This window comes from Natator depressus, chromosome 1 (genome assembly GCF_965152275.1).
Source record: "Natator depressus isolate rNatDep1 chromosome 1, rNatDep2.hap1, whole genome shotgun sequence".
NCBI lineage: Eukaryota > Metazoa > Chordata > Testudines > Cheloniidae > Natator > Natator depressus.
Window position 1 is genome coordinate 173,502,125 of NC_134234.1, and position 12,538 is coordinate 173,514,662.

At 40.9% G+C, this 12,538-nt stretch overlaps 1 protein-coding gene across 4 annotated transcripts in view; it reads right to left on the reverse strand.

Annotated features, from left to right (window-relative positions):
• The window catches only part of USP25 (ubiquitin specific peptidase 25), a 145,700-nt gene that overhangs the window by 17,680 nt on the left and 115,482 nt on the right, over positions 1-12,538 (reverse strand). For 2 of the 4 annotated variants that reach the window (XM_074971419.1, XM_074971439.1), the window contains 3 exons: positions 11,754-11,954; positions 9,957-10,096; positions 473-586 (listed from right to left, as the gene is read on the reverse strand). In XM_074971419.1, coding sequence (XP_074827520.1) covers positions 473-586; positions 9,957-10,096; positions 11,754-11,954 — 455 coding nt within the window. The remainder of the gene's footprint in view (positions 1-472; positions 587-9,956; positions 10,097-11,753; positions 11,955-12,538) is intronic. The other 2 variants (XM_074971427.1, XM_074971434.1) reach the window with 1 other exon arrangement.

Consider the following 12,538-nt stretch of genomic DNA (forward strand, 5'->3'; position numbering starts at 1 on the left):
GCTTGTATCTGTAGGACAATTTGCTCCTCTGAATCTAAAATGTCTAAGCTTGGCAGATTAGAGATGTAGTTTGAACCTTAACTTTATTCAAAAACAAGGAAATTCAGAATGTCATTTGTTATTACAATTTTTTTTAAAAACTGTAAGATAGTCGTTCATAAATATATTTCATAGACTACACTTAGCCTAAGATAATACTAAACTTCCAATAGCTCAAAGGCACAGATATATGTGCCTTCCTATAATCATTTCATACCACATAAAAAATGTGCCCAATTAGGGTAACTGCTAATCTTTTCTGTAAATTTTTGTTGTGAATTTCAAGAGATCATTAACACAAATTGCTAAGCTTTCAGTTATGCAGATATCTGTTACGCGCCACAATGTGCAAACATGCCAAAAAATTCTCACACCAGGCAGCAAAAGAAAACACTAGTGTAGCAACTGTGCACAAGACTGCAATCAAAGGTACCTCATCGTCATAACCCCCCTCCTCTGACTCAATCACAAAAGTCCCTACATCAGGAATCGCCACCTCTACAACACGCTGGTTAGGAGCTGGTTGAGCTGGGGTGTTATCAGAGCTCTGCAGGAGAAAATCATCATCAGTATGAAAAAGTCAGAAAAAAGAAGAGAAAAGAAAAAACAAAATGATAGACTGATAAGTAAAACAATCTGTGTTGCTGGGACTTGCTAGACTTTATGGTACTAGACCACCTGCATTCTCTCCCACTATTTGGATTTTTGAAAGAAATTCAAAGGTTTGAAAAAATCTTAAGTAGTGAATTTTACACTCAATGTTTCACAAGTCTTGGCCTTCAATTTGTCTTAACACCTTTTTAGAAAAGTGATTTTCCTTTTTGCTGTAAAATTATGTGTCATTGTAACGCTTATACCTTCTCTGTTACTGTAGCACTAAAGTGATCTAATGTGTTCTTGTGACAAATTTTTTGACACTAAGGGGCAGATCCTCAGCTGGTATAAACTATCCTAGCACCACTGAAATCAAACTGTCATGGATGGATGCACTGACTTCAACAGAGCTATCACAGTTTATGCCATCTGACAATTTGCTTGGATTAGAGTCACGTGGCAATCATGTGCCACAGAAACAAAATCCTCTAATGTCTATATTCTGCTGTAAGAACTATAATAATAATTTATATTCTATTAGCACCCAGAAGTCCCAATAAGGAACAGGCCCCATTGTCCCAGACAAACACTGTATAAACACACAAGACGATGGAGTTCTGGTCCTGAAGAGCTTACCACTGGAAACTGAGGAACAGAAAAAAGGGCAGGGGACATAAGTAGAACAAGTAAATGATTGTGATGGTGACTGGCACATGGCTTGTCACAAGTTTTGCTGGGTTTGGGTTTTGTTTTTTTAAGCTGGGGGAAGAGCTTGGGTGAGAAGGTTAATATGAGAAAGGGAGCAAAATAAAGGAAGGGGAAGATGGCTGTGAAGAGAAGGGAAAATGAATAAAGGAAAAGAAGACAGTATGGGTCTGTCTGAACTGTACACGCTTATGTAACAGAAGATTACTGAAACCAGCTAATAAAAGTATGTTTGCACCAATTAAAACCTGTTTTTAGGACGTAGTTGTTTAGAAGACACAGTGCACAGTGTTACTAAACAAGGTATTTATACTGAAAAGTTGCTTAATTTGTGGCAGAAAATTTCAGAAAAATGTTATTAAATACTTAATATTGTCCAAATACTTTTATAAAGGGGTCCAAATACCATCCAAATACAAGATAAAGGGGGCACAAGGAGCCTTAACTTTGCCTCTTTCTGAACATAGAGAGGTTACTCACCTTGTGCAGTAACCGGAGTTCTTAGCGATGTGTGTCCCTACACGTGCGCCATTTCAGGGGCATGTGTACCCCTGCACCTTTAATCAGAGACTTTTGGTAGCAGGTCTTGTTCGGCTCATGCATGTACCCTATACATCCTTGTGCCCCACACTGAGGATATTCAGAGCTGAACAGACAAATCATCCTCAGTTTCTTTTCCGCTGCAAAGTCCTGCAGAAAAAAACTCAGAAGGAGAAGAGGAGGGCAGGTAGTGGAGTACCCATAGGGGGACACATCTTGAAGAAGTTCAGTTACTGCACAAGGTGAGTAACCTCTCTCCCTTCGTACAGTAGTGTCCCTATGGGTGCTCCACTTCAGGTGACTCCCAAGCAGTATTCTGACAAGGAGGAGGGAGCTTTGTAACATAGTCTAATACTGAAGACAAAACTGCATTGACAACTACACTATCTGATCTAGAGACATCAACCAAAGTACAGTGGTTGGAGAAAGTATGTACTGAAGTCCAGGTTGCAGCTCTGCACACTTCAGCAACTGGAACATTCTTCAGTAATGCCATGAAAGTAGGTTATAACCTTGTAGAATGAGCTAATGCTCTAGAAGAAGGTTGATGCTGGCAAAGTCGTAACATAAAATGACACACCCAGATCTTCATCTTGAAAATTTCTGGATAGAGATTGGTTTCAGAGTAGCAGCCGTGTTAGTCTGCCTCCGATGAAGTGAGCTGTAGCTCACGAAAGCTTATGCTCAAATAAATTTGTTTGTCTCTAAGGGGCCACAAGTACTCCTTTTCTTTTTGTGAATAGAGATTGTAGATCCTTTGGATTGGTCTGCAATTGAAACAAGCAGTCTGGGAGATGAATGGTCTGGTCAATAGGAACATTGGAAGATACCTGGGAGGAATATTTTGGATGTGGTCGGAACAAGACCTTTTCCTTGAAGAACACAGGAAATGGAGAAGGGTCTGTCATTAAAACCTCCAGTTCTCTGACCCTCCAGGCAGAAGTGACGGCCACCAGAAAAAACAAAAACAAAAACAAAAAAAACACTGTTTTCAGCTATAGGTGAAGCAATGAACACATGGCTAATGGCTCACAAGGGTAATTCATAAGGTAACTGTCAGTCAGGTTTAAGTCCCATACTGGAGTAAGTTCTCTAATTTGAGGGAAAAGATTAACCACATCTCTGAGAAATCTTGATATCGTGGGGTGAGCAAACACCGAAAAACCTTTGACGAGGGAACAAAAGGCTGTTACAGCTACTCAGTGAACCTTGATGAAGCTCATAGGAAGACCTGATCTTTTTAATTCCAAAAAGGTAGTCCAGGACAACGAAGCAAGAGAGCGGGCAGGAGAAACTGGTCAATGGGTCTGCCAGAGGTAGTATCGCCTTCATTTTTGAAGTTAAGCTTGTCACATGGATTTCTTTCTACTGTTTAATAACACCTGTTGCACTTCTATTGAACGGGTAGTCTCTAATCCAGAGAACCATTGAGGAGTCATGCCCAGAGCCAGAGAAATTCCAGACTGGGGTGAACTGTCTGACCAGTGTCCTGAGACAACAAACAAGAACTGATCAGAAGTTGCAGTGGTGGACGAGAAGCAAGTCTAATGACATAAGGACATCAAACTTTTCATGGTCAAGTCAGCGCAAACATGACAACTTTGTCTTGCTTGACTTCGAATTTTCAAGAGCAATGGTATTAGCCAATATGCATAAAAAGGAGGCCCTTCATCCATGAGATGAGGAAGGAATCTCCTAGTGATTGGGTTCAGGTTCCCCTTTTCAAATAAAACTTATTGCGCTTTGCATTGGCTGCAGTGCAATAAAGTCCACTTCTGGAAACCCCCATGTTAAATATATCCTGCTGAGGACTCCTGAATCCAACTCCCACTTGTAACTCCGAGAGAAGCATCTGCTGAGGTAGTCAGCCATGGTGTTCTTAATACCTGGAAGGGAAGATGATGAGATGACTATCTGGTTAACTATGCACCAATTCCAGAGTTTTATCACTTCGGCACAGAGTGAAGGGGAACATGTCCCGCCCTGACAACTGATGTAGAACATGCAGGTCGCATTGTACATTATGATCGTGACGGATTTGGCTCTGATCAGTGGAAGGAAGAGGGAGCATACCCTCCTGCCTGGTCTCAGTTCCAGAATGTTGATGTGCAGAAAACCCACTTGGGGAGACCACTTGCCCTGGATGATGTGTGATTTGAGATCAGCTCCCTATCCCTAGAGAGATGCATCTGAAGTGATAATGGTCAGAGGAGCTTGAAAAAAAAAAAGGAACTGCCATACAGATCTTGGAAAGATTCTTCCACATATTGAGCGAGTCCAGAACGCAATGAGAACAGAGACCTGTCTATCTAGACTGTGCTCGTTTGGTGTGTCAGTGGTCCTCAACCATCCCTGTAAACACTGGAGATGTCATCTGGCATGTTGGATTAATGAAGACACAAGCTGCCATATGACCCTACAGCTGAAGACAATTTCTTGTCAAGGTTGAGGACTCAGAGTCCTTCAGACAAGATTTTCAGGTTTGTGAACATGTCCATAGGTAAGTAAGCCTTGGCTATCATGGCATCTAGAGAAAGTCCTATAAAATCCATCCCATTGAACAGTCAGCTAGGGATAATCTGTTTGACGTTGCTGTTTAGAAGTCTGAGAACTGATATTGGTCTCCATCCTCTGTTCTTTTTGGGGACCCCTCTCCCCTATGCTGGACTGGACCTCAGTCTATGACCCCTAAGCATAGAAGGGAGATGACATCCGGTCTCAGCAACTGATTGTGCGTTGGGTCCCTGAACAGAGAAGAGGAAGTGGGTGGGAGGGAGGTGTGGAGGTAAAATGGATGGAATAACCACCTGTTATGACTTCCAAAACCCATTTATCAGATGTTATTGTTGCCCATGCAGGATGGAATTGGGAAAGGCAGTATCTGAGTCAGGGGAGGATAGGACAGTGCAACAGCAAGTCTCTGTGGAGGGGGTGGTTCAGACTCCTGACCAAGCCATCAAAACTGGAGCTTAGCCACCGCAGATGGCTGGGATGAAGTAGCTCTGTCAGTAGTAGTTTTCTTTTTGGAATATCTTGGTCTCTTGGCCCAAGGTTAAGGTCATCTACAGAAAGTAGAAAAGTAAACTCTGCGAGATCTTTGGACCATCTAACACCTGCTAAATTTCCTTTCATTTATAGGTGTATAGATCCCAAGGGATCTAAGGACATGTCTACGCATGTAGTGAAGACACGATAAATCGACCTCCAAGTGCTCTCCCGTCGAATCTGGTACTCCACCGGAGCGAGGAGCGTAGGCGGAGTTGACAGGGGAGTGTCAGCAGTTGAAGATGAAGACACTGAGATAAGTAGCTCTAAGTACGTCGACTTCAGCTACGCTATTTTCATAGCTGAAGTTGAGTAACTTAGACTGACTTAGCTCCCTCCCCAGTGTAGACCAGGCCTAAGAGTGGCCCTCGAATCCTTCAAAGTGTGAAGGGACTGTCTGTAAAGCCTGAAAATAACTTATGACCCTCTACAGTAGGCTGTACCTTCCTGTGGAAGCTGCACAGCTGGAGCCCTGGTGCTTGTTGCATCACGGTGGAGACGGAACAGGCTACACTATCGGCTGCATCCAAGGAAGTCTGTAAAGACGATTTTGCCAGATCTTAATTTACGATGGTCTTAAATTGTTCACAGTGGTCCTGTGGAAAATATTTAATAAAGATACTAAATTTGCTGTAATTCAGATAGTGATATTTTGACATGAACTCCTGATGATTTACTATCCTGAACTGTAGTGTTGCAGAGGAGTAGTTTTTGCGACTAAAAAGATCAAGATGCTTTTGGTCCTTGTTAAATAGGATAGCATTGGTTTTGTATTGCCTCCCATCCTCTAACTACATCCACAACGAAGGAATTTGGTGTCACATGTGAAAATAAAAATTCTGAATCCATGACCAGAACATATGGTATTTTTTGCTAGTATGTTTGCATGCAGGGGGTGCTGTGGCAGGAGTTTGCTGGACAGTCTTGGCTGGCTCTAGAAGAGCCTCATTAATGGGAAGTGCCACACATGTTGAAGTTGAGGAATGTAAAATATCCAGGGGTTTATGGTGGGAGTCCAAATCCCTTGTGAGGAAGTGCAGAAGAGCAGTTTGTTTCATCAGCTCCTGGAACTCTGGAAAGTCATCTGCCATGGAAAGTGTTGGAGGCATTATAGCCTCATCAAGAAATATTTGCGCAAGATGCTACATCCTTGTCAGCCCTTGCCTCCTGCCCCTCCAGCTGTAGGAAGGTGGGGATCATCTATCTTCCCTTCTCTCCACATGTGGAGGAGAGCAAACTCTCCTTGAATAAACGTGAAACACTTAAACAGAAAGCTGTGAATCGAATCAGATTCCTCTTCCACATATTCTAATGGAGATGATAATTGTTCTCCTTGGATAGTGTAAGTCAGAGAAGTAGAGTGTCACAATGAGAAATGATTAGAGAGTGACGCAGAAGACCTCAGTAATGAGAGATGCGTGGTACCAGTAAGCATTGGAGACTCTGGTTCATTGGAGATGAAGAGGTCTCGTGAGTATCTGAACTCCTCTGGTACTGGAGGAACTCTGGAGGTTGATATCAGCACCGAGGTAGATACCTGACTTGTCTGCATTGAGGAACGAGCACATCCAAGCATAGACTCAGATATAACAGTCCGGAGCACCGAATTAAATACTGAGGATACCAAAGAATCTGATGGCACTTGTCTGCTTGCATGGACATGACCACCAGAAACAGAGGTGGTCTTCAGTATTGAGTCCTCCTTGGCAGAGGGATGACTTTTAGAAGCAGTCTTAGACATCTTCATGATACCAGAAGCACTTAGAGCCTCAACAGCACTCTTCTTGGTGCCTGAGGTATCTGGTGACAGACATATTTGAGAAAGATTTAATACGCCTGCTCCTTGTCAATACCATCAACTTAGATTGCAAAGCTTTCAGTACTGCAGACATGGAGGCAGGTGCCTCAGCCCTGGATGCTTTCGGTAACTGGGATCTCAAGGTGGCCAAGATAGCATAAGTCTTCTCCCTTGCCTGGTGATCCCGGCATACCTCAGAAAATACACGTCCGAAATGACCCTGCAAGTTGGGAAAACACAAGCAAAAGGGAAAGACAGAAGCCCTAAAAACAAACAGTGTACAACTATATACAACTACGACGTATATAACAACACTAAGGCAGGTAGTAGAAGCAGGCATGTGCAGCACTCCATCTTAGACTAAAGGTGGTCAAGTAGGAACTGAGGGGCAGTTCGTCTGTGCAGCCCTATATAACTTTGGTACGGGACACGAGTATGTGTAGAGAGCATAAAGGCCGAACGGGCACTGGAACCAAAAACCTCTTGTTAGGATATAGATATTCAGGCCTGTCTGCAAAGGCCTGTACTTTAAGAATTTAGGTGTATTCTGATCACTTGGCTAGTTCTAGAGGTATAAAAGAGAGAATCAAAATCACTGTCTGCTGTGTAAGGGCCTTCTCTTACTGTGACAGTCTGAGGCCCTGTGCTTAGGCTAAGGCCTTTGGCTAAGCAGCAGAGGCAGCCATAAGCTAGGAAGCGACCGGTCACATCCTCACATTCCGAACTAGTCACATTGAAAGAAGGTGCTATTGGGCTGTTAGGAATACAATCCTGTCTTGATAATGCCTATCACCTCCAGACAAAGGGAAGAGCCTAGAAAACGTAAAAGGAAACAGCATCCTGTCTGGCAAGAACTCACTTATCAATACTGGGATGTGAAATCCTCACTTCTGTATTGTTTTGTCATTATAGTTCCCACTTTGCTATTGTTTGTCTGTATAATCTCTGTCTGGTTCTGTGATTGTTCCTGTCTGCTGTATAATTAATTTTGCTGGGTGTAAACTAATTAAGGTGGTAGGATATAATTGGTTACATAATCATGTTACAATATGTTAGGATTGGTTAGTTAAATTTCAGGAAAATGATTGGTTAAGGCATAGCTAAGCAGAACTCAAGTTTTACTATATAATCTGTAGTCAATGAGGAAGTGAGTGGGCGTGGGTGGGAGGGGGTGGGTGTGTGTGGGGGAGATGGGAACAGGGAATGGGGGTAAGGAAATTGGAACCATGTTTTGCTAAAGGGGGAAATGGGAACAGGGAATGGGAGTAAGGAAATTGGAGTAATGTTTGGCTAAGGGCAGGAATGGGAACAGGGACACAGGTGTAAGGCTCTGTGGTGTCAGAGCTGGGAACGAGGACACTAAGGAAGGAAACTGGAATCATGCTTGCTGGAAGTTCACCCCAATAAACATCGAATTGTTTGCACCTTTGGACTTCGGGTATTGTTGCTCTCTGTTCATGCGAGATGGACCAGGGAAGTAAGTGGGTGAAGGAATAAGCCCCCTAACATCTCTGATCAAAGGTGCAGGAGTGCCTGAAATGGAGCAGCCACAGAGACACTACCTGAAGAAAAACTTTCTGTTACCGACTTAACATGAAGACATCTAGGTTTCTCAAACATACAATAAAATTTCTGCCTCTCCTACAATTAATTCCTCCCCCCAACCACAATCTTGTAACCCACTGGGACTGTTCATTCCATGTGACAGGCCTGAACTGACGTGTATCTGGAGGGAAGCCAGCAGACCCAAGGTAGAGGACAAGGGTAGGCAGGATATCGTTGAGGACTTTCACATCCTCATTTTGGGGTAACACAAATAGGTGCAAGGCACAACATATAATTTTCCCAGTCTGTTTTGCTATGTTGGCATTGATTTTTCTGATTTAGGCTCTGTTAATCATGACAGATTATTTTCTCTGAGAACACAGGCGGCCAGTTAAACATTAAACTAGAAATATTGGTGACAGTATGTCTTGGTGTCAAGAATTAGATTAGTTTCCCATTGATTTTAACCACAACTCAGCAGTGTCTCTGCTCTCTTGACATCACAATGGTTGAGAGATAGGAGAAACACACTTCTGCTTTGATTAAGCACCAATCCAGGATTCCATTTCCAAGTGGACTCGATCCACAGAAGTATCCTAATTCTTGATGTGAAATATGAGCATTTACTGGTATATATGCTTGCCTGTTAGTTCCTGGGACTAGGTGGGCTTGTTTAGCTCTGGACAATTAGGACTCAGGCCACAGTTTTGTTTTATTTATTTTTGTTGTTCATACACTGCTCCACAATGACTTAGCAAGCCAAACTGGGGAAATAAATAATAAACTGACACGTTACATTATTTTGATTTAAAAAATAATTATTCCAATAAAGTTGCTTGTGCTTTCAAAATGTATTTCTATTTATGCAAACATATTTGATCAAATACTTATACCTACAGTTGGTCAAAGAATATTTGCTGAACATAAAATTCATTTGAATTTTAGCTTCATAATTCACGAAGCAGCCTTACTATTTGCACTTTTATTCAGTACTCAAAATTACTTGAAGACTATCTGAAGTGAAGTACTGGAAGTCTTTGGAGGATTCACATAAAAAGTAATTACCCAATATTCTGGCTGGTGTAACATATGTATTCTAAGTTAAATATATACATGTGATGAATCATGAAGACCTGTTTCGAAGACATGTGAATTCAAATACCAACTCCTAGAATAGGATCCTAGCTCAAATAGAATTGAAGCAGGATATTCATGTCTCCCCCCAAGTATTCAACTACCTCTACATATATCCTCCATAAATACAATGCTTAACCTTAAAAGCTACATCAACTGATGAAACCTTTCAGGGATACTGACGACTCAAAATCCCTAAATAAATGTTAAAAAAACCCCTAATATCTTCTAGTGTTCTGGGAGGAATACTACTTAATATACTCCCATAACAAGAAAATTATTAATTGTAGGTGGGAACGTGAGACCATTATTTAAGAAACAACATACTGTACTCCATAAAGAAGTATGATAATTACATACAATGTATGTACATCACTAGTTTTACCCTATCAGCAGCCTTTAGGTATACTCCATTTCTTCTGAATAGCGTATAAAGGTTAAGAAAAGGTTAATGCTCTCTTCGAGGGAATAATTTTCTCTTTTATCAGATATTATAATACCTGCCACTTGCAAGATAACAAAAGAAGGGGTATTAAAATCTTGAAAATATCCTCACCGTTTGCATGACAGTTTCCGGACTTCCATCTTCCTGTTCAGCTAATGCTTTAGTGATTGCTCGTACAGAATCTTCTTTCAAATGCTTTGAGAGATCAGTTCTTGATGGCTGCTCTAAATACTCTGGTTCTCCTGCTTGAACTTAGTGACAAAAAATGTAAGATAAGCAATTCCATTTCTTAACATAGCTAAGTCTATCCATGTTATTTGGATTAACAAGTAAGTGCTAAAGAAATCTGCACAAAAAAGCAAGTTATGACAAATAATTCACACAAATCTGCTTTAGATCCATGTTCAAAATTAGTCCCATCCTTTTCTAGTTTAAGAAAACACTGGAAGAGCTTAGTGAACTGTTTTAGGATTAAAAAAGTTTAAAATCATATTTAACATATTTGAATTGCCTGTAAGCCCTGCTCAAGCAGAACACAGTACCCATGTTGAGCCTCGGGCTGTGCATGAGTGTAAGGTTCTTCCTGAATCTCCTTGTGGGACTGTGGCCTAAAATAGCCAACAGTTTAAATCTAAAAGGTTTATATTGCAAAATAAACATACATTACAAATCAATACATTTTACTTTTCAAACAACTAAGACAACACAAATTCCTTTCCATTTAAATGTAGAATCTTCACTAAGGAAAATAAAACAGACTTGCTTATTGCTTTCAGTTAGTAAAACAAAAACAGGATAAACATCTGCTCGTAAATTTCAAGAGAAATTCATTAAATGTTTTGTATCACTAATACAGAGAACAAAAACTAGGTTGTTCCAAGTAACTGAAAAACAAGACATTTAGAAGATGAAATCACTCTTTGGAATAAAAAAAATGCAGTTTAATATTATCAGTACACCAATTTTCCAGATCCATTTGGCCAAACTATGATGTGTGTGTGTCTGTCACTACTAAATGAGCATACAATCTTTAATGATCCAAGAGTGATGAGAATGTATGAATGACGGTCTCCCGCTATCCAAGCGCGTCTAGTCATCTTAAGTATTACACTGTAGAACCATCAAAGCTAGAAATGGACATAGCCTATTAACCCTGCCTAGCCTCTTTCTCTATGTCAGTGGGGGACTGTCTGAACAAGTAGTTCACCAATTGTCTGTTCAGGTCAGGTAAGTCCCAAGCAGTGGAGTTTCCACCACTATTCTTTGGAGTCCACCACACCATCCTTAACATTCTCAGTATTTTCCTGGTAATCAGCCTAAAGGTTTCCTATTTCTTAATTTAATTCCATTACTACAATAAATATCCCATATACCACACATTTGCTCCCTCTCCTTACGGATAACTTCTGCTCTTGCATTACTGTAAATCTAGAGTATCTGAGTACAAGGAAAATTTAGAGAAAGGAGCAAGGGAAAATACGCTGGAAATACCAATTTCTTAAAATAAAAGGCCAACAGAAGCGGTTAACTACTCCGCCCTTTTGAAAAATCAGGGCACATTTTCAATTTTGAAGAATGCCTTCAGCTGAGGTGGTACTGGAACTTCACAAGGGCAGAAAAGTACTCAACATTGGTAAGACCATCCAGGAGGCTTTTTTTTTAAATATTTTTTTTTTATTTTAATGAGAAAATAAAACCCCCAACAGAAACCAATGCCCATTTAAAAACCAAACTTCAAATGTGGTTACTTTATAGAACTTCTGCTGAAAACAATTCAGTTGTGAAGAAAAACAGTTCAGTATCTTCAAAGATAGGACAGTTTACAGCTGGCACTAGCGCATGTAAAGCTTTATTTTTGTTCTCCTCTTCACTCCCCCCCCCCCCCCATAAAAATGTATGCAGACCAACCTGGAGCAGAGGAGGGTGCTGGCATCCTGGGTGTCTGAGATGCTAACAACTTTTCCTGTTGTACTTTCTGAGCAAGTTCTGCATCCCATTCTTCTAGTTCCTTTTCAAACCGCTTATTGTCTTCCTTGACATAGTCCTTTAAATCAGGAGGCAACGTATCCATTCCAAGCAGCATCTGACCAGTTTCCTTATTAAATTCTTCTGTAAAACCACATAGTTTATATGTTTCACAGAATAATGAAAGGCGACAGGGATACACGTGGATGAAAGGCATTCAGAATGAGCATTCTTGAAAGCACACAATATACCAGCAAAATTAAAAAAGTTGTCTCACATTTATGCATGCTTCTCAGTTTATCATTTGTCATACGCAGGAAGCTTACTCACCTGAAGGTGGAGTTCATGAAGCATATTGCTTCTGCAATTTAAGTCTTGCTCTTAGGCACCATAAGCTCATTACCACCTAGAAAGCCAAACCTCTGGGGCTGTGTGCAGCCTATGAATCAAAACGTTCACAGCAAAAGTACATAAGGGACCAATTGCTTTCCATTCCACTTGGTCTTAGTTAGACTTAGAACTTCTAGACTGGCAGAGCCACAAGTTGGGGCCAATGAAGACTGTGGCGAGAGGCCCCTTATGAATCTGGGGATCTAGAAATGTTGAGGCTAATCTTAGTTCTCATTTAAAAATAAGTGAGATTTCTAACTTTTTACCTTATGAAGATAGATTTATATTGCTTTACATTTTTAAGGCTTAGAAACTTGTCACTAAGTTGTAACCAAAAA